This window comes from Dendrobates tinctorius, unplaced genomic scaffold (genome assembly GCF_039654945.1).
Source record: "Dendrobates tinctorius isolate UK_male_01 unplaced genomic scaffold, ASM3965494v1 ptg000158l, whole genome shotgun sequence".
In the NCBI taxonomy this organism is placed as follows: Eukaryota; Metazoa; Chordata; class Amphibia; order Anura; family Dendrobatidae; genus Dendrobates; species Dendrobates tinctorius.
In genome coordinates, this window is record NW_027361825.1 from 21566273 (window position 1) to 21589361 (window position 23089).

Genomic DNA, 23089 nt, shown 5'->3' on the forward strand with positions numbered 1-23089 from the left:
AATCAGCTGACATGTGCCGGAAAAGTTGTGGGCTCCCCACCAGAGCTTGCAGCAAACAGCGGGAGCCCACCTTAGAGCTAACTGTACGTCTTAGGTAGGAAAGGGGTTAAGAAAAAAAAACACATGCATTGTAAATGCGTTTTGTACAGGTGTGTTTTTAGCCTGGTTTAACCATAAGGCCGGGGTCACACTGGCGAGGAATACGGCCGAGTGAGAGGCGCTAAAAGCACGCATTAGACACGGACAAATGATTCTCTATGGGGTCCCTCGCACCTGGCGTATATTTCTCATCCGTATTCTACGCTCCGTGCCAATCACAGCATGCTGCAATTGTCAGCGTACTACGGCCGTAGTACGCCAATGCAAGTCTATGGGTGCGCAAAAAATACGCATTACACACGGACCACACATGTGACTTGCGAGAAATACGCACCAGGTGTCTTTTAGCAATGCCGGCAATTCAGTGCGCTATACAGTAAACTCACACTGACAGTTTTAATAAACAAAAGAATAGATATATACACATAGAATATATATATATATATGCGCATTCTATGTGTCTATATCTATTCTTTGGTTTCTGTTTAGAAACCCTGTCATAGGGCTCCATTATATGTCCATTTTGCAAGCCTGCCAGAAAATCTCGCCATACGGATGCTTACATGCGCAAAATATGCGACCACACCTTGCTTACGGATGACATACGGAGCACTGTTTAGGGGCCATTCATCCATATTACGCATGTAAAATACTGACCGTATTTTGCGTCGGTTAGTGTGACCCCGGCCTAAAAAATAAATGCATAATTAAAAAAATGACATGCGGTCCCCCCTTTTTTTGATAACCAGCCAAGGTAAAGCAGACAGCTGCAGGCTTATATTATCAGGCTGGGAAGGTCCCTAGTTTTTGGTCCCTTCACAGCTTAAAAATACCAGCCAGCAGCCGCACCAAAATTGGCGCATCGTATGTGATCTGATAATTCTGGCTCTTCCCGATTGCCCTGGTGCGGTGGCAATCGGGGTAATGCTAGTTGGGGTTGATGTAAGCTGCAATTTGTCAAAAATCACAGCTGCTATCAACCTCTGGGTTAGTAATGGAGAGGCATATAACACCCCCATTACTAACCTGGTAATTAAAATTAAAAACACACACATACACTGAAAAAAACACTTTATTTGAATTAAGACCCCCCATACTATGCCTTGTTCACCACTTTATTGAAAAAAATTAAAACAATTCCATGCAAGTTCGAAGTAATCCAGAGAAGAATACCTTAAGACCTAAAATAACAAAGTCAATCCCTTGTTCACGGATTTATTACTTAAAATGTTGACATGAAGCTCCAATGTAGTCACGTTCCCCGAATCTGGCTCACAGGCGCCGGTTACTGACTACAACTCTCATCATAGAAGCCGGGACTCGCTGCGCTCATAATTAGTCCACGTAAAAGGCTCCAAGGAAAAAAAAAGGCATATACCTGTGCTCCACATTTACTATTCCTAGAACACTGCATACAGAAGACTGGCATATAAACGGTTACCTGACTCTGTACTACAGAAACAGGAGAGTACTTGTCCCTCAGCATACCTCCTATAAAACATTCCTGAGCACTTACACATCACCTCGTAGGCAGGGTCGCACCTTTCTACTGTATGTAAACTTACCAAAAGGGGACTGAGATTCTGAAGATCTGGAACCGAGCAGCCAAAAAAATCACGGATCTAGACCACATTATATCCATATTAATCACCCATCCACACAGTAGTGCGGCACTCTGATGGTTCCATCACTTGCCATCATCCCCATCTCTTCTTTTGATTAGATGGCCAGACGTGATATCATTTATGCGTGTTGTGACAATTAGGGCCTTCTAATCAAAGGATAGAAGCAGCGGAAACTTTGCCTACGCGTTTTGGAGTTGTTCTAACTCCTTGGTGACCTGACCAAGGAGTTAGAGCAATTCCGAAACGCATTGTCATTAAAGTCACCCCTTCTTAATCTCCTGGTCACCTTGTTTCTCGGACTTTGCAGCACCTGACAATACCCCATCATCTATTTGCCTCCTTCATGCTAATTATAAGAGGATCCGGGAATTCCATCAATGTAGGAGGAGATTCACAGGGACATGATCCTGCAGTCAAAGACTACTGAAGTAGCTCTGGACCAGGGTCATGCAAATCTTTTTGATGGTCTCTAGTTTTATTTAATTAAGCAGTACTGAGCAGGTTAACTGTGAATCCAGTTCTGGAGTGGGATAAACACTTACTAGAAAGCTAGAACAACATCTGGACCTCTCTCACTTTCATCCTTCCCACTTCATTGACCTTAAAGGGCATCTCTCAGTAGAATATACCCTCCTAAGCCATCTATATGGTCATGAAGGTCATAGAAATGTGAATTAAATGATACTTTGACTTCTGTCATCTGATGAATGGTTCCTGAGAAATCCATGTTTTTCAAATATGTAAATGTGCTGCAATTTACTATGTAATAAAATGGATTAATTTCATATGAAAAAAGAGTAATTTTCTGTGTTTGGAATAGGGTTTTTTTTAAACAATCTTTTTATTTGTAATAATTTTTATTTGTAATTTTTTTTCGCACAAAATTTGTCCCCAAAAGATTAGAAAAGAAAAAAAATATTCACTTGTCTTCACCCAAGGAATAGCTTGTGGTTAAATTGCAAAAATATATGTTTACAGTGGCGAGGGATTAAAGCCCACAACCAAACTTCATATATTTACAATACCTTGTAATGAGGTTAAATGGGTTATTCCCATCTTTATACATTGATATAATGGGAAAGAGCTGGTTAAAAACAAGCACTTTTACCATTTACTCCTTATTAAAATTTGCAGCCTTTCTTGAGATATTAAGACTTTTTTTCATTTGTTTACAGCTTGTTGCCTAGGAGATCGACTACCACTACTGTCTAGTTTGTAAGCATTGCATTGTGGCTGGCTGGGATTAGGAAGTAACAGCGCATTCCAGCTTCTAAGCATTTGTGACGAATCGCACAGGGGAAGGTGATGTCGACTTCGCTCACCTCAGGGGAGGGGAGAGAAGGACCTAGCAGGGATCGGCTCTCTGGCACCACCGCTTGCCCCAGGTCAGTCAGGGAACTGCACTGAGGGTAAACAGTCACCAGAAAGGCTTCCCCTATAGGTATGAGTTATTGAGGTGCTCCCAGTGAGGGGGGATATATATCACCAGTCCAGGCTGGGGATATATATATATATATAAACCTCCTGGCCGTCACTGCCAGAGTTCCTCACTAAAATAGTATGGTATTCTGCCACCAGTTCCTCGTTCAAAATAAGCCCAGTCCATCAGCAGGCTTGTATCAGGTCAGAAACCAACCCGGGTTGCGTATAATAACCAACGAAGCGTGCTGATGTGGGGATTCGTGTATCGAGATAAAAGAGCAGCCCAAGATTAATTTTATATTTAAATTGCCAAAAGGCATACTAGAAATATACTGGCATATATTTACAGATCAATATACAGGTATACAGTTAAGAGTGTAGTACAAGGATAGGGTATAGATAGGTTGAAATTACCATGTTGTGTAGCATGTAACCACAGGGAGGCGCTGATATATCACAGGTCCAAATGTTATTTACAGACTTTCCTGGCCACTTCAGCTAACGTTTCCTCCTGCCAGTAGAACACTAAGCTCAAAATGAGGAGCTGCCTCTAATCTCCTAGGCTGCTGCCTCCCACACTCTGTGCCCACCCCTGGGCTTGTGCAGTCTCTCTCCTACCATATCTGAGAGTTTGATTTTCTGTCCAGAACCGTGGAGGCTCATAACTTTCTGCCAGAAGCTCTGAATAGAACGGCAGTAGTGCCACTGGATTCTGCTGGATTTTATCTGCGCAGGGAGACCAAATATTCCTACCGTATGTAATTCCTGGTAGCTATGATTCATAACTCCATAACAGAGGTCTACAGGTGGCTGCCGGGCACGGGCGTGTGTGGGAAGGAATGCCGGTTCCGAGAATGTGCTCGGCTAGGCTCAGAGATGTTGCATTCTGTTATTATAGGTAATTTTCCAGATTCAATACCTCGGAGCCTTGCTGTGACCTGTGGTGCTTGAGTTAGACAAAGGAATCCAGTTTTTGCTGTAGCTGCACTAGAGCTCACACCCTTGTGCTAATTGCTAGTTACAGAGCTTCAAAGGGCTTGGTCCTGGAGTTTAAAGAAAAACAACGATCCTGTGGAATCCCAAGGGTGGGGGCACACCCCAGGAGCGGAGGGACATCTCCGTCGGTCCTCACAACGGTGCCTACAAGTTCAATAGAAAAGAACCTGCAAGCACTGCACTACTAGACAGCACATGTTCTGCTGTCTGTTAGTGGTGGTTGGTTTCCTAGGCAACGAGTTGTAAACAAAACAAAAGTGTTAATATCTCAAGAACGGCTGAAAATTTTAATAAGCAGTGAAATGCAAAATTGATTGTATTAGCAAGCTCTATCCAAAAAAATACTCATTTGTAGAGATGGCAATAATTCCTTAAGACATCATCATGGATTTTCAGGTGTATTTACTTAGTCTCTCCCTTTTATGTTTGTCTCACTGAAGCTCCACACTAATATGTTTGGTTCCTAAAAGGTATTGCCCCAAATCAACATATATCACTTAACTATAAATATAGGATTGTCCAGTAGTTGAGACCCCCAATTATCCAAACATGAAGAATTGGAAAATCTCCCCTGGTATGTTGAGTGGCGGCTCACGTTATGTGCTCAGTGCAGCCATAAGTTGCACACTTTAAGTTTGTGTGTTTCGCTGGCAGTGACCGCCTACTACCCTGCAGGGCAAGTTGTCAGGTAGAGTTATGTGGAAGGCGCACAGTAGGGGGAGGAGGATGTCAAATAGTTCTGTCATGGAGATATAGCAGAGCATGCAGTGCAGGAACAGTACAGCTACACGCCTTGTGCTAAGGGTATGTTCACACACTGAGTATTTGCAGCAGACTTTTCTCCGCCAAAAACTGACGTGTAAAAAATGCTGCATACAATACATTTTTAGGCCCTTTTTACCCTTTTTTTTTTTTTTACGTGTCTTTTGCTGGTTTCACATTAGCGTTTTTTAGCGCAGAGCTTCGTGCGCGTCCATGCGCATGCTTCCTGCGCCCCTATCTTTAACATGGGGGCGCATGGTCTAGCGTTTGCACGCGTTTGTATGCATTTTCGTGCGCACGCGATTTTTTTGTAGTGTGCGCCTGGGCGCGCCGGACACAACCTGTTGCATTTTTGGTCCGTCTAACCTGTGTCAAAAAAACGCATGCGCACGCTTGCGATAAAATAAACATTACAGTCTATGGGAATGCAGGCGTGCACATGGATAGGCGCACGCCTGCGTTTATAATCGCATGCATTTTAAGAGTTAATATGGCTAGAAACTGGTTAAAATGCATGCGCCTAAACACAGCAAACGCATGCAAAACGCATGATGCGTTTTTTGCATGCGTTTCTATTGCGCACGAAGCGCAGCGCTAAAAAACGCTAGTGTGAAAGTAATCTTTGTTGCAATTTTACGTGTTTTGTGTTTTTTATTCCCATTCATTTAAACGTGTGAAAAACGCTGAAAGAGTTTGACTCACTGCAGTTACTAAAAAAAAACAGGGAAACAAATGCAATATTTGAATGAGATTTGAGAAATTTTATTTATTTTGCTGCTACTGTAAAACACTTTTTTCAGCACAAAATAAAAATGCTTTGTGTGAACATACCCCGACTGTTCTAATTATCATGACTTTTCTTCTTTTCTCTATGATCTAGCGTGGGACAATAAATGTGGGGGTCTGTATTAAAGGCATTATTTACTACTTCATGTAAAGGGGTTGTTCACCTGTAAGAAAATTGTCTCAAATTGAAGCTAAAAATAATTTTGTCATATTAGCAATTTTGCACCGTTTGCTTTTTATAGCTGCTAAATGAGTTAACTAAGAATCAATCAGTGAACTCATTTGGCAACTTGAATTTTTTAACTATTTCTGCCTGTTCACATTGAATTTTTTTTTTAGTTTACGGAGCAGAAACTCTCCTCTCTGCTAATTTATGACCACAGACCACATCCACATCATCGATGAATGTGCAGGAAAACAAAAAGCTTGTAAGAGCCAAACGGTGCAACATTTTTAATGAAACCAAATTGCAAAAAAAATATTTTTATGCTAAAACAAATGCATTTAAGTAAGAAATAAATATATTATCCCCAAAAATTTGGACAACGCCTTTAAATTTACCGCTGTCCCAGCAAGTGATACCCCAATAGCACCAACTACCATCTACTATCTCTGTAATGGGAAAATCTGTTCACTGAATACGGATTTTACCAATTAAATGAGAATTTGATCAGTCCTGGAGGAGAAAGAAGCAGATTTTTCTGATAAGATTTATTACAGAGTTTTTTTTATTTTTATGTGGACTGTTGATTTATTAAATAAAATTTAATGCGATAATTTCTTTGTCTTGGTGCAATATTAATCCCATTTATGGAGCAGTAACCTCACTAATAGGCTGTTATATATGTATAGCCCTGTGATTACACGGCGGCTGCGGAATCCATTCTGTGCGTCTTCCAGCAGGAGTCTCTCTCGGTCACTGTCTCGTAGTATGAAGTGGATTTTCCAGTTTTCGGGGATACGCTCCAGGCACTGGCCCTGCCCCTTCTTTCTGGATATAAAGCATCTTTCGTCTTCTTGAAACTTTTCTATTGAGCAAGACTTTATAGCTGCAAACATGGCGTTTGTACCCGCTCCAGGCTATCAACCAGCGTTCAACCCCGTGAGTACCGACTAATATTACGCCTCCAAATTGTCTAATTAGACTGCGATGATATAAGACTATAACAATATACGATAATATATTATTTCTTCATCTCAATGCATGCATCATTTTTTGCAAAATGAGCAAATTTCACGGACACCAGTAGTGCAGTATATTAGGATCTACCCTCAAGAAAGTATTGGTAGGCGCTGGTTTTTGGCTGCCCCTTCTGTATAGATTGGGGGGCACAACTCGGTTGTTCCTACTCCTTTTCTCTATTGGTGGAGTATTTCTACACGGGGGTCTACAAAGTAAAGTGACATGTAGTCAGGGGATGGAAGGCACGATGCAGAGAGAACATGCGCCACACCCTACTTATTCTAGAAAGACTGCATTTTTTGGGATTAACAACATGAGGGAGATTCACATCTTTTATTTTGTTATGGCTCATTATTTTATCTGAGCAACAGTCTGAAATTATACAATAACATTATCATGTGTATCTAAATATCTATTTAATTTGCTGACAGCAGACTAGCATATTTGCATCTCATTGGAACCCAGGGAAATGCCCCACCATTATCTCCCCACAACCAGGTACATACCCCACCACCATCTCCTTATACTCAAGTAGACACCCAGGTAGGTGACCCACCACCCTATCCTTACGCCACGATAGATGCTCCATCTCTGACTCCTTATGCCCAGGTAGATGTCCCACCACCATCTCCTTATACTTAAGTAGATGCCCCACCACCGACTCCTTGTACCCAGGTAAAGGCCCCACCACCGACTCCTTGTACCCAGGTATATTCCCCACTATCTTCTACTGAAACCCAGGCAGATACCCCACCACCTTCTCCTTACATCCTAGGCAGATGCCCCTCCACCGTCACCTCATACACAGGCAGATGCCCCACCATTGTCTACCCACACACAGGCAGATGCCCCACCACTGTCTCCTCACATACAGGCAGATGCCCCACCACTGTCACCTCACATGCAGGCAGATGCCCCACCACTGTCACCTCACACACTGGCAGATGCCCTACACCCAGGCTACACCTTTACCATTTTTTTTTCCTCTGAGGTCTGTGGTTTTCTGGAATTTGGCAGTCATCTATTCTGGGTGTGTTTTGCTTTTGTTCATAGTATCCAGTTTGTCATGTGTAGTTTGACAAAGACGCAGAAAGCCGATGTTACATGAAGATAGGAAATCTTTTATACCTTTCACAAAATGTATAAAAAAAAAAGTTTATTCTGGGACACAAACGGAGGACCTCAATTGTATAAAATACTTAGGATCATCATTAGAAACAATGAGAGGAATGAGGCACCAGAATGAGGGATGAGGCACCAGATACGGCCACACCCAGGGATTGATTTCTCTGTACTGTAAACAGTGGGACATTAACATGTTATGGGGTACCTTAGTGCCACCTAATATGGGTACCCCAAAAGTTTTGCATTTGCTTTTACTATGCAGTGGATTTATGCAGTGCAGGGTTGTAGAGGTTTTGGTCAGATTGGTCTCTGGAGCCTGAAAGTTCCCCTAGAATATCCGTGAGACTCCTGAAAAATGGAAGGGGGCCCTGACTCACAGGATAGTGTCCTGCAGCTGCCTTCGGAGTAAAGAGCACAGAAAGATTTGGAAGGAATGCCATCTGCATGTCTGGTCGAGGGGTCAGTGGTAATGGGGAGACTAGGTCTGCAACTTTGGGGCAGTCCGATTTTAGATCTTTAATTTAGAGGTAGTCTGGTCTGGGACTGTATTTTGCTAGTAGCCTGATCTGTGGTTGGTATTTTGCAGGTTTCTGGTCTGGAGTGTGTATTTAGGGGGGTTTGGTCTGGAGTCTGTATTGTTTTTGGGTGTCATACAACTAGTCCCCCATAGATATGAGGGGCACAAGAAGAGATCCCACAATAATAATCAATTTAAAAATGTATATATTTTATTAGAAAAAACATCTAAAAACAGAGTTAACAAAAAGCAAGATAGCCATGACAAGGGACACCGAGCCAAAAGATAGGAATAGGCTATAACATCATATAGATATTATTATATGCACAAAACACCTAATGTAAATACAAAGAAAATGCTGGGACCCTAAATAGAATAATCCCCTAGCAAGGTTGCTATAGTAATCAAACATGAACAGTATATGATCCCGAGGGTGTGCTGCATAAATTGTGTACCATACATATGTGAACATAGCCCTAATAGTGCTAATAAGCCTCACAAATAGATAAGCCCCACCGCTGTGAAACATGTGAATCAGATGGTAAATATAAATTAGCAAGTATAAGGTGCATAGAAGGAGCTAAAGAGTATATCTACCTGTAGCATTGTGTCACCGGGTGTCCCCTCACCCCGACGCGTGATTCGCCGCCAGCTTCTTCCGTGCCTTGTCATGGCTATCTTGCTTTTTGTTAACTCTGTTTTTAGATGTTTTTTCCAATAATATATATACATTTTTAAATTGATTATTATTGTGGGATCTCTTCTTGTGCCCCTCATATGTCTATGGGGGACTAGTTGTATGGTATATGGTTGAAATGCCCTACCTATTTTTTGGACTCCTTTTGTTGATATATTGTTTTTGGGTGTGATGTGCGGATCGTATGCAATATTTTGGATTACTATTCTATATGTTAAGGAGGTATGCTAACGAAGAAGACCCTGGTGGACCTATCTAGGTTGGTACTAAATCTGTTGTCCTACAGAGCGTTCATCCATCAAGTCTGCATGGCACGAGATATAGCCAAAGACTGTTAAATAAATAATACAAATATTGGGGGGTATGCTATACAGTATAAATGAATAGGATACCGGGCCAAAATATTTGCATGCGATGTACCCTGCAAAGCTTCATACGTTCCCATTTATAATCCTCACAAATCATCTTCTCAAAAGTTGGCAAATTCAATATTCAATGTCACATGTCTTACAAATATTAACCTTTTACTATTCCTCCTTGGGATTTGGGTTATGGAGGGTAGACTAAAGATATCAAACTGGAGCGAATTATAGAATTAATGGGAGATATTGGAAAAACTGACCAAAACTTACTGTCAAATCACAGTAATGTGCTTTACGGACAAAGTTAGAGGTCCACCTCTGAGCCCCGATGAGCTGCAGAGGCAGCAGCACTCCCAGGCCGACCTCTCATTCCAACTTCTGGGCTTACAGAAGAGATTTTTTTTATTCTTCACATCAGACAATTTGAATACAAGTGCCAGAAATAACAGCCAAGGATGCAAGAAGGACGAGAGTATGAGCAAGATGATCATTTCAGTGCACGAGGAGGAAGGGATAGTCAGGGAGTGTCCCTTACATTGTGCTCTCCGAGTTTCATCATTCCCATTAGCCGCTGAGATGAAGATGTAATTCCTTGTCAATAGATGCAAAATGGAGTCTCCATAGAGAACGAATTGTCTGCTGGATGGAGATGTCTTCATCTCCGACACAATGGGACATCCGCTGATCTCCTGGATAAGCCATAGACATTAGTTTTTTTGTTGTTAGATTTCTCATCCAGCGTTGGGTTATCTCACTGCCAAAAAGAAATGGTATCTGAATTCCAACCACCCAATCCTTACGTCCACCAACATAATCTGAAGGGGAGAGTCAGGAGGACCCAAAATACAATAGTTGGCTGATCCCACCAAAATTGTTGGGTTCGGCTGACTTTTCTCCAATGTGCATGGCGGCCTTAAATTCTAATTTTTTCAGTCAACCTAACATGGGCTTCTTTGGGTAGAAAAAAAAAAACAACAATTCCCACATTGTGTTACCAAATAAAAGTTTTCAATGTGTACTACTAAAATATCAGCAGACCTCATGACACCTCCCGGACTCCTAAAAAATTTGGCAAAATTTGAGTTTCACCAAAAATTCCCAGAGAGCAGGAAGGTTTCTTGTGCGTGAAGAAGCCACAATGATCAGTCATTTCATGCAGTAGTAACAGTTGCATATGGACCATGGTTCATAAAGCGACTCAGAGCGCCCTCTGACACATTCTTGTAAGTGGCAAATGGTGGGTAGGAGCCGAGTTATAGATTGGATTTCATCTTTTTGCTTTTAGATTTTGCCAATTTGCAACAACCGGAGCTGGACCTTCTGGGCATCTTAGATTCCCTTTTTCACGAGAACGCTAATCAAATTATCTTCTATAAATTACTGTAGATTACTACTAGTTTAAGATTTCCTAGTGGAGCATGTCCAAGTATTTTTGGTTGGCGCCCCTCGGCTTCCAATCCCTACAGACTTTCTCCCATTGTTTCAATTTGAGAAATAGGAATATTTTGCAATCCACCTTAGTGTTCAGGCTCATCGCTCCCGGTAATGATAAGAACAAACAAGCACTTACTGGGATAGGTTTTGACATGCTCGCTTTCTCCTTTCAGTGAGAAACATGTCCAGTCATGGAAAGAAAATAATACTTCTCACATTACTTTTTTTTCCCAAAGAGCAAAGTATTACAGACCCTGCACATGAACGAAGTGATTGACAACTCCAAATCTGCTCACATGATGTAGACCATTTTTGGTGGTGACAAAGGCCGACTGATGACCAATATGCTCCAAAGTTGATTGGCTGTGTTGGATTTAGTCAGTCGTTCTTGGGCAATCCACCTTAGTGTTCAGGCTCATCGCTCCCAGTAATGATAAAAACAAACAAGCACTTACTGGGATAGGTTTTGACATGCTCGCTTTCTCCTTTCAGTGAAAAACATGTCCAGTCATGGAAAGAAAATAATACTTCTCACATTACTTTTTTTCCCCAAAGAGCAAAGTATTACAGACCCTGCACATGAACGGAGTGATTGACAACTCCAAATCTGCTCACATGATGTAGAGTAGACCATTTTTTGGTGGTGACAGAGGCCGACTGATGACCAATATGCTCAAAAGTTGATTGGCTGTGTAGGATTTAGTCAGTCGTTCTTGGGCACTGAAGCAAATGGCTTTTTATGCCAAATGACAAGTCTGCTCCCCATCAATGGATGAAAATCCTTACCATGACCAAGCACCACAACACAGGATTTTGCTATTTTTCGAGCTGTCCCTACAAAGTCTCATCTTGGTGGCAGCCTGTAGATTCGCTAACGGCCATACAAGGAGCACTTCTGATCTGCCCAAAAGGCTGTATGACTGTGGGTCGCCTTCCCAGGGCTGTGGGGTACTCTGTACCGGGCCGGTATCAGCGGGATGTGTCACAGCAGCAGGGACCCGGTCCGTGGCCCTGGGCGCTCAAGTAATGGGGGAATGTAATGATTTGCATGTAGTTAGATGAATAGTTCATGACGCCACCTGTGGTGCTCGGCAAGGGAGGTGTTAAGCCGACGCTGCATGCAAATCCGCTGGGACTGATGGTATGGTGCAGCAAAGATGTAAAAGCTCCCCACAGGTGAAGCTGTAGTCCCAGGGCAGTGTTGATGTGGTTGGCACGGGGATGTAGAGGTGCCGGAAAGGTAGGAAGCAGACAAGACACAGCGGGGTGCAATTTCTGTACCTTTACTTGATAAATGCAGTCCAGGGTCCTGATTACAGATGGTACCGGAGCAGGCTAGCCTGGAAGCAACTCAGGAATTCTCTCTCAGCAGATGGGCTGTGCAGTCTCCTTCCTAGCGCTTACTTGAGGGATCTCCAGTACTGAGTTACACTGGAGTTCCTCCTGTCAGATGTTCCCAAGAACTCTACTTGTACGGCAGACAACTGTAGCCTGTTCCAGGGACTCCTCACTCCTAAGTCCCGGCTCACTATCCGTGTTGCTTCTGTGCCCTCAAGTCTTAGATGGGAGTATTGCATTTACATCCTTCTACTCCTCTGGTGTCTGCTGTAGGACCATCAGTGTCCTTAGAGCCGTGGAGACCAGGCTCCAGTTCATGCGCTCTTACGGGAGATGAGCTCTTCCTCTCAGCTCTATCTCAGCTCTCCTTCCACACATCTGCACACTTCACCCTCCGCAGACTAACTAACTCTCCTTCCTCCTGGCCCTCAGAGAGCACTCCTCCCGGCCCTCAGAGAGCACTCCTCCCCTCAATTCCGGTTCAGAGTTCCCCCTGCTGGCCTGGAGTGGAACTGTGTTGCATGCATAGATTGACTGCGAGAGAGACCCGTCATTGCCTCCAAGCCTGGCATTACCCTCCCTGGAGGAAGGCAAAGCCACTGTGGCGACCTTACTCCTGGGGCGCCACATTTGCATGTGGAATAAATCATAAAGCTGAAGCTATGGGAGACATTGTCTGTACATCCAAGAATGCTTACAGGGTGCAGTAGTGTCTGATGACAGTGGGGTGGCAGACAGGTCATTATATGACCCTCTTCTCTACAATTATTTGGTAACTCTTTTAAGGGGTCGTCCAGGCATGGGACAAAAGTCTGGGTCTGTAGACTACCGACCGTCCTCTCGCTCCTGAAATACTGAGAAATGATGACAATGTGTACACCCCATACTGTCAAGATTCACCAGCCTACAGTCACAGAGTGCCTGCACACTTTTGTAGCAAGCTTGGACATCCCAATTAAAAAACAACCTATTTTTGTAGAATATTTAATAGTAGGAACTGGGGACTTCCTCTTTGGTGGTATCCATCGTCTTCTACTGGACTTTTGGTGGCCATTACTGTGTAAGGCTCACATAACGTTGGCCAAGTCCACAGTTATCGACAGGTACGGTCAAGAGTCCAATGTGTTTTGGGGACACCCGTCTGTCACCTAACAGATGATGTTGGAAGAGATAAGGATCCAATGTGTCCAATTACAGACTGCAGATCCATTTATTCTCATAGAGAATGCAGGAACACTCAGCCAAGTGAGAGCTCCTGCGAATGGAAGAGTCATGCAAGATAGCTGCCAGCTGAATGATCAGCAGGACTATTGTGTACCTGACGAGCCTGATGATCCTCTACTGGATCATTCTGATCTTGAATCTATGCAAGTGTCAAGCCTACTAGATCCCACCACCAGAGTTGACGCCTTGCACTGTTATTAGCATGGCTGTATTGTGGGAAGATGGCTGCTGTCCCTCGGATCTAGAATTAGTAAATCCATATTATTTTTCCCGTTTGAAGTACGACTGAAGCGATCAGGGCTGCAGAGCAGACAATGTTATTTTATAATTCTGTGATGGGCTGTATTTGTTGGGAACGATGTCCGTGTTTCAACATGTTTTCCCCATTGTGAGTGAAGAGTAGTTGAATGAATGGGGTTTCGCAGTGAGAATGCTCGGTGACACACCCTGTATGACATATGTCTGCAGGCAAGGCTAGAGAACAAGAACTGCAAAACAAAAGGAGCAGCAAGTCGCACCCATCATGTGGCGTAACACTCCTGGAGGAAGTGATGCAGGCATCAATGGCAAAATCGCAGTTCCCACTCCACCTAAATAGGAAAACCATGTCTACAACAGGCCATCGAATATGTCATGATAATGGTAAGGGGCTTATTGACAACACTTCATCACCTCTAGTCCACTCCACCTACTGGTAGCACTGTGCTCCCCAAGGAGAGGGCTGATTGGAGCATGCATCATGGGTCTACAGTCCCAGTAGGGTGCCAACTAGTCACACTTCCTGTGAGTATTCACATACATGGGAAGGTCAGCAAAATAAACTTTAGTCACAGGTGAAAGAACTGATCCCTGGAACTACACAACATACTATTGTGGCGCCCCCAGGAGTACGGTCGCCACAGTGGCCTTACCTCCCTCCTAGGGAGAGTGATGTCATGCCTGGAGGAAAGGAAAGCATCTCTTTATCAGGTAGTTCCAGCATACAACACTGTTCCTGCTCCAGGCCAGCAGAGGGAGGTCTAAACCCAACTTCAGGGGGGCTGCTTTCTTTGGTCAAGAGGAGGAAGTTAGAATAGGTTAATGTGGACAGGGAAAAGAGAGGACGTGGTAAGGAGGAGCTCGGGGACTAGAGCTATAGAGGAGCTCACCCCTAAGCTTAAGCGCCAGAGACCGGAAGCCGGAGTCAGAGGCTGTGTGGATGCTAAAGGTCCCACAACAGAATCTAGAGGATAAGAGGCTGCAGATCCTCTGTTCCAAACTGAGACTTGATGACACAGCAGCACGTGTGAGCCGGGGATGCCATAGTGGAGCGGACCCTGAAGAAGGCTACAGCTGCCTGTCATGCGAGTGGAGTTCTAAGTAACAGACAGAAAGAGGAACTTCAGTTCACAACTGCATGTACTTCAGAGAATAGCGCTAGAGAGGAGACAACCCATCTGTATAGAGAGATTCCCAAATTGCTTCCAGGCTAACCGACTCCCGCACCAACTGTAACTTGTGTCCTGGACTGTATCTACAAAGCACCATAAAAGGTAAAGGAAACTTCACTCTCGTGTCCTTTGAATTCTTTCTGCAACACCTTCTCAACACTGCTGCATCTCTTGCCAAATACTGCATCACCATCTTCCTCAGCATCTTTCATCTGCCCTGGGACAACAGCTCTGCCTGTGGAGAGCTATACCAACTCTGCTGCATCACCATCTGTCCCAGCGGATCTGCACTGCAGCGCTGGTCGCTTCTTATCAGATATCACAGGTGGCATCACAAACACTTATTACAAACAATCTTTTTTTATTATTATTATGCATTTATATAGCGCCATTTATTCCATGGCGCTTTACATGTGAAAAGGGGAAATATAGACCAGTATAATAAACATGTGTAAGACAAGGGACACACAAGTACATAAGGAGAGGGGACCCTGTTATCTTTCATCCCTTGTAAATATACTCCTATTAGTGGACCCCCAGGGCCACAGACCAGATCACCGCCGCTGTGACACTGCACCTTTAAGGCTGGTTTCACATTTGCGTTTTTTTGCGCTGGAAAAAAACGCATACGTGCGCATGCGTTTTTTTCCCCTATATTTAACATGGGTGCGCATACCTGCGCGCTGGCATGCGCACGTATGCGATTTTCATGCGCTGCGTTTTTTTGGGGTGTGCGTTTGTATTTTACAGACGCAGCATGTTGCATTTTTTGGTCCTGCAAAAAAGCGCATGCGCACGTTTTGCGCTAAAAATGGCCATTATAGCCTATGGATGCGCATACGTGCGCACTGGCATGCGCATGTATGCGTTTTTTTAGCGCTGCGTTTTTTTGGTGGTGTCCACTTGTTGTACTAGTTATAATCTTCTAAAGTCAAAAAAAAAAAGTCTATATAAAGGAGGTGCCTGCCAAAACTCTGCCACTACTACACTGACAGATTGGAGAGCAGACAGTCAACAAGGAACCCATCTTCTATCAGCGAAGAATGTGAGTATATTACATTATATGCCTGTCCTTTTAAATTATGTATGTACTAATGATTTTTATTATTTTTACATGCAGTATGTCTTCAGAATCCGAGTATTCCCCATCGCGGCAGGAATTGGCGCAAGCAGACCGTGAGGTGATTATTTTCGTGCATCTGGTAAGTATATCTGCTGCTTCTCCAAATCTCTTACGTTTTTTTCAACTTTTTTAAGACATCGTCATCATCATCTTCTGCGGACGGGACTAGTGAGGGCGAAGAGCAGGAGCAGCGAAGCCAAGTCCCGGTGGTGATACGGAATGTATGTATCAAATGATTTGTAATGTTCTTTATTTTTTATCTTCTATTTTTACTCTTTTTTATGTTTCTTTTTTTTGTAACTTTTTATTCAATTTAAATTTGATTATTCTAATGAATGTGTTTTGGCTAGGTTCCACAACGGGATGAAGACGTCTACCTGGATAATGAGCAGCTCATCAGCCTGGTCCAGGAGCGTTCGCCGTTGTGGGACAGCCGTGACCGGCTGTACAAGGACATTGTGGTGACCCGGCGGCTATGGAATGAGGTGGCCGCAGCGTTGATGGATGGCTGGGACAGCGCCACAGCATCCTCCAAAAAGGCGTTTAGTGAGTATTTCCCTGCTCTGTATTGTGCCGCAGTGACTGTTGTCCTTGATGGCACTGTTGGGTTTCGTGCTAGGCATATTCTAGCAGGAAACCCAACAGTGTCATCGGGGTCTACAGTGACTGCTTTGAGTATTGTATTGCTACATTGTGCCGCAGTGACTGTTGTCCTTGACGGCACTGTTGGGTTTCGTGCTAGGTGTATTCTAGCAGGAAACCCAACAGTGTCATCGGGGTCTACAGTGACTGCTTTGAGTATTGTATTGCTACATTGTGCCGCAGTGACTGTTGTCCTTGACGGCACTGTTGGGTTTCGTGCTAGGTGTATTCTAGCAGGAAACCCAACAGTGTCATCGGGGTCTACAGTGACTGCTTTGAGTATTGTATTGCTACATTGTGCCGCAGTGACTGTTGTCCTTGACGGCACTGTTGGGTTTCGTGCTAGGTATATTCTAGCAGGAAACCCAACAGTGTCATCGGGCTCTACAGTGACTGCTTTGAGTATTGTATTGCTATATTGTGCCGCAGTGACTGTTGTCCTTGACGGCACTGTTTTTTTTTTTTACCAACAGTGGACAAAGTCCGAACACGTTGGCGTTCGATCAAGGACCGCTTCAACAGTGATGTTCGTGCTGAGGGCCAGGTTCGCAGTGGATCTGCGTCAAGGACCAGAACTAGATACCGTCACTATCACGCGTTGCAGTTCCTAAGACCGGTCCTTGCCACGAGATCGTAAGTATTATAAATTTTGGGTTTTTATTTTTATTAATCTGTGTTTTTCTAATCCACAGCTGATGCTTCTTGTAAAGGCATGGTAGTAATGATTTTCCTTTCTTCCACAGCACCTGGAGCAGCACCCTGCAACCTGGCCCTGGAGCGGTCCTTCCTCGGACGTCCTCTGACCCGTCCCAGCCATCCGACAGCCAGGAAGCACCTTGCAGGTCAGCCACACACACAGCTGGTGACCAGGAAGCTGGGCCATCAGGTGTTCCCCTGTCCCAGGTCTCTGCCACTGGTTATGCGGGCACTACCCGCCAGCGGCAGAGGGCCTTGGACAGGAATGTCTTGCCCGAGTTTATGCATTTGAGCGAGGCCTTTAATTCCAGCCTCAAGTCACTGTCCGACAGAGTTGAAAGCGGTTTTGCACTCATGGAACGTGGTTTTAACCACTTTGAACACCGCTTCAATTCTGTAGAACAGCGCCTTGACCGTCTGGAGGCCGACCTCAACAGACCAGCACACCATTTTTTTAGTAAGATTGAAAAGGGCATGGCGGAACACCTTAGTCCTGAGCAACAGCTGAATGTGCTGCAGGCCTGCAACAATGCTTTCTTGCAGGCTATGCAGCATAATCGGTACGGTCAGCAGTCAGTGGTGTCATTTCCACCTGTGCCACCATTGACTCGCTTCACCTCACTACCGACTTGTGCTGCATACCACTGCACGGACACCTCTATTCAAAGCCAGGACACCCACCGTTACACCACCACAAGTCTGAGTGCAGCTGGTCACTTCACCGACACCACCATGGCAAGCGCTGCTCCTGTCTGGAGCACCACCGCCACTCCCATGCATGCGTGGAGCTCAGCCACCACTAGGCAAACATGGAACAGCCCTGCCGCTACAACAACATGTAGTAGCCCTGCCACCACCACTCCGCAAACCTGGACCATCACTGCCGCCACCAGTCCTCCTGCAAGGACGAGCACTGCCAACGAAGAGCAGCAGCAGCAGCCACCTCAGCAGCAGCAGCAGCCACCTCAGCAGCAGCAGCAACCACCTCAGCAGCAGCAGTAGCCACCTCAGCAGCAGCAGTAGCCACCTCAGCAGCAGCAGCCGCCACCTCAGCAGCAGCCGCCACCTCAGCAGCAGCAGCCACCTCAGCAGCAGCAGCAGCCACACCAGCAGACGGGGGACCTACACTCAATATTTGCCCCTAGTTCAAGGCGAAATCTATCAAGGCGGGCATTGGGCCAAAGTCGGTCCAGGCACACAAGCCTACGGCGACATGCCATTACAACTAATGTACCTGAACAGATTTCCTCTCCTCCAAGTGTTCCTTGTTTAATTCCCTTAACTGGACTACCTTCCCCCACAAGTTTTGTTGCCCCTTCCCCTCAAACACCGTCTTCAACTGCAAGTGTTGCATATTCCCTGCACACCCCCAAATTGAAACCATCTGCCCCCAAACGCCGGAAAAAATAATTTTTTGGTTTATTTTTGTGATTAAAAATAAATTTACATTTGTGGTTCACCATTACAAAGTTTCATTAATGTTGTTTGCGCCGCTCACACACACTGATGGGTAAATACATGTTAAAAACCAACCCAAGGCCTAGTATAGTCATATGTGAAATAACACGGACTAGTATAGTCATACCAAGGCCTAGTGTAATAACTCGAGTTTTACCAACTTGGATCTGGTTTCATGAAAAACAAACTGTTGAAACTTGTCAAGTTTCACCAGTTTGTTTTTCGTGAAACAAGATCCTAGTTGGTAAAAATCGAGTAGGCCTTGGTATGACTATACTAGGCCGTGGTATTTCACATATGACTATACTACTAGCCCCAAGGCCTACTATACTCATATTTGAAATACCACGGCCTAGTGTAGTCATTCCAAGGCCTAGTGTAATAACTCTAGTTTTACCAACTAGAATCTGGTTTCATGAAAAACAAACTGTTGAAACTTGTCAAGTTTCACCAGTTTGTTTTTCGTGAAACAAGATCCTAGTTGGTAAAAATCGAGTAGGCCTTGGTATGACTATACTAGGCCGTGGTATTTCACATATGACTATACTAGTAGGCCCAAGGCCTACTATACTCATATTTGAAATACCACGGCCTAGTATAGTCATTCCAAGGCCTAGTGTAATAACTTGTAAGTTGGAATTGAGCAGATTACATTCATCCACTCAATGCTGACTTGTATTCCCCATGGACTTTCATTGGGGTTGGGTTTCAACTAGTTGGACAATTTTCTCTTGAAAAAAATTGGTTTCCTGATTCATGGCCTGCAGCTTTGCTCGTTCCAATATATTTCACGCAGACTAGCAATGCTGCATTTTAACTCATATGTGTATTTACCTGCCCAGGTGTGTGAACATCAAAAAATTCAGTTATACATGGGAAGTTTTTTATTTAATTGGAGTTTAAAAAATATAGTGCACTCAGTAATGGTATCAAATAAGGTTTTTTATTACCATAAACAAACAAAAACATTACACCATTTCATCTTGCCAGTGCACCCGTCCTACATCAGAAATAAAGTAGGCCGCAAATTGGTCCCTCATTTGGCCAACTTCAACGGATGACCTGAGAGTGTGCTGAGTGAATTCAGGCAATGGGTTAGGAGCATCATCGTCCAGTTCAAAGGTCGGGTGCTCTTTAGCCATCACAAAGTTATGTAGAACCACACAGGCCTTCACCACCTCATCGACTGTTTCAAGTTTAAGATTAATGGCCGTGCCCAGAATTCGCCATCTGGAGACAAGAATCCCAAAAGCACACTCGACAGTTCTTCTGGCCCTGGTCAGCCTGTAATTAAATATTTTTTTGGTGTGGTCCAAGTCCCGGCTGGAGTAGGGTTTCAGTAAGTTTCCGCACATTTGAAAAGCCTCATCGCCAACCATTACAAAGGGCAGTGGCGGAGCTTCGGTGTGAGGAAGAGGCCGTGGCATAGGGAAATTAAATTGGTTGCCATACAACCTCCGGCCCATGTCTGAGTTTTTAAAAGCCTGTGAGTCATTACCACGGCCAAATGCTCCAATGTCCACTGCTACAAACATACATCCGGCATCCGCAATGGCCATGAGTACTATTGAAAAGTACTTTTTGTAATTATAGTACTCAGATCCCGTTCTTTGGGGTTTGATGATCCGTATGTGTTTACCATCAACAGCTCCCAAACAGTTGGGAAAATTGCATACTGTCCAGAATTTGTCAGCAATTTCCATCCACTTTTCAGCGGTGGGCAGGGGCATAAATTCTGGACAAAGAACATTCCAGAGAGCCCGGCAGGTGTCAGCAACAATTCCAGACAAGGTAGAGATTCCAATACGGTACTGGAAGTGTAATGAAGATAGGGTTTCTCCAGTCGCCAGGAATCTGTGAACAGACAAAGAAGTAAAATTAATATTTATGTATATTATTTTAAAAAACTATAAAATAAAATATTAGTACATTCACGAAAACTAATTACCCAAGGTTTTGAATACTAAATTTAAAAAAAAAACATCAGACCGCACCCCTTGGTTTTTAAAACATACCGTAATGTCACCAGTAGCCGTTCCTCAGGAGGAATCGCACGACGGAGCTGTGTGTCCTGTCTCCGGATGGATTGTTGGACACGAGCAAGCAAATCCATGAAACTTTCGTGGGACATCCGGATATAATCTGTAAATTTCTCCGGGTTTGACTGGAGCTCGCTGTAGAGGGTGTGGTATGCCCCACGGCTCTCCCGGAGTTCAACAATCGGATGTATCCACATACGCCGCCGTCTTCGCTGCCTCTCTCTCTTCCTTTGTTCATGGCAAGCAACTGCATACGCCTGAGCCATCGCGATGTCCAAATCCAAGTTGAAGTGAAAACTCTTCCAGCGTAGATCCATGGTCACGAGAAGAATCAAGCAAATGTGAAGAATACTGTAGACAGGGTCTATATATTAACATACCACACCCACAATGAAGTCCCATTGGTCTTGTGTGTTGTTGAATGGTTGTTTTTTCTTTTTTGTGGGGTTTTTCCAAAATCTGTAAAAAAACGCAAACGCACAAAAAACGTATACAAACGCACAAAAACGCTGCGTTTTTTCCCTGCATGCGCATAAAAATGCTTGAAAAAAACGCAGCGTTTGTATGCATTTGTATGCGTTTTTTCAATGTTTTTTTTTGCGGGAAAAACGCGCTGCAAAAAAAAGCAAGTGTGAAACTAGCCTAAGAAGCGGCCCGAGTACCCCACGGCCCTGGCGGGCGCTCCACTATAATATCAGATTTGGGGGTTTTAGGTCTGAAAGGTGTATCACATGCAAATACAACATTGGGGGTTACAGTCTGCTGCGTTTGTTCTCCAGAGGAACATATGTCCTCCTTGTATCTCCATTAGTAAATCTATAGGCTGCCACCATCACAATGCTTTTCACATCCCTAAAATAAAGAAGACCCCCATAGTGTGGGGTCAATTGTTCTAACAAAAGTCTTAGTTTCCAGGTCTACCAGAAGCCTTGTCTGTATTCAGGCCAAGAAGCAGGGGGTATTATACAGAATCAACCCTCGGAGGCAGTGTCGTAACTTGAAGCTTATGGGAACCAATGCAAAATATCTCCATTACAGCCCCCCAACTTCGGTGGGTCTAGCTTAGTATTGGTCTCCACTTATGCCCTGACCCAAGTCTTGGAGACCTCTATGCTCCAGAGCTCGGGTGTGACTGCAGCCCTTGTACTGGCTATAGTTACATCCGTGCTTGAGGGACTTGACAGGATGGAACACTGATAAAACAAAACTGACCATACACAACAAACTTCTTCATAACTGCTCAGTCAGGAAGGTTGAATCCAAAAATGTCCCATCACTGCTTTACCCTAAGAAGAAATGATGTACTGTCCCCATAAACCTGCCCAAATCTCTCATTCTGGGAGTAGCTCCAACATCCCAGGACATGAGCCCAAACAAAGATATAACAAATAAATGGGGACAAGTTTAAGGTGCTTTTTACATGGGCCAATGGTTGGACCTCCCCAATCAATGATCTGTAACTACTAGTATCGTTGAACTGGTAATGCAGGTGTGGATGATGGAGGGAAGTCTGTTCCAAATTTTTCTTTTTTGACCTGATGAATACTCATAAAAAAGGAACATTTTTTTTCCAAAGCACAGTATGTGAGTTATTTCAGCATTCTTACTGATTTTTTTTTTTCCCCATTGAGAGCAAAATGCAAAAGCACCAAAAACGCATAAAAACCACACCAAAAATACTGCCACCCTTTTTTTTCTGCACAAAAAACCAGCATTTTATTGAAGAAGCAAAATGAAATCGACTTCTAAAATCACATTCACACAATGATTTTTTTTTTACTTGCATGTTTTGATCTCCAATACATTTTTTGCATTTTATGGAAAAAAAAAAAACATGGAATGTCATTTCTTTCAGAATTTTTACACCATTGAGATCAAAACTACTTCCCACCGTGCAATGAATCAAAAACACTCAATTTCTGCTGCATTTTTTCTGCTTGTTTTGGGCTAAAATCCCATTCAAATCGTGCGTTTAGTTTCCTTGCCCTTTTGGACTTGCATGTCATTTATTTCCGCATTATTACTGCAGTTTTTCCCCAAAGAGATTAAAATGACGTAGCAAAAAAAAAATAAATCAATCAAAAACACATAAAAATGCACGAAAAAAACATACGTAATGTCTGCTGTGCTT

The 23089-nt window shown here is 43.9% G+C and overlaps 2 protein-coding genes across 2 annotated transcripts in view; both read left to right on the top strand.

The window, feature by feature from the left end:
- Positions 1–6635: 6635 nt before the first annotated feature.
- The window catches only part of LOC141051929 (galectin-4-like), a 42769-nt gene continuing 26315 nt past the window's right edge, over positions 6636–23089 (top strand). Inside the window, exon 1 of the mRNA XM_073549064.1 lies at positions 6636–6792. Within this exon, the coding sequence (XP_073405165.1) occupies positions 6748–6792 (45 nt within the window). The 5' untranslated portion in view covers positions 6636–6747. The remainder of the gene's footprint in view (positions 6793–23089) is intronic.
- On the top strand, positions 12341–23017 carry LOC141052167 (uncharacterized). Its single transcript, XM_073549396.1, has 6 exons — positions 12341–16181; positions 16258–16344; positions 16474–16669; positions 17239–17398; positions 17509–17971; positions 22988–23017. Exons 1-6 carry the CDS (start codon positions 16083–16085, stop codon positions 23015–23017), a joined length of 1035 nt encoding a protein of 344 aa, XP_073405497.1. The 5' UTR covers positions 12341–16082.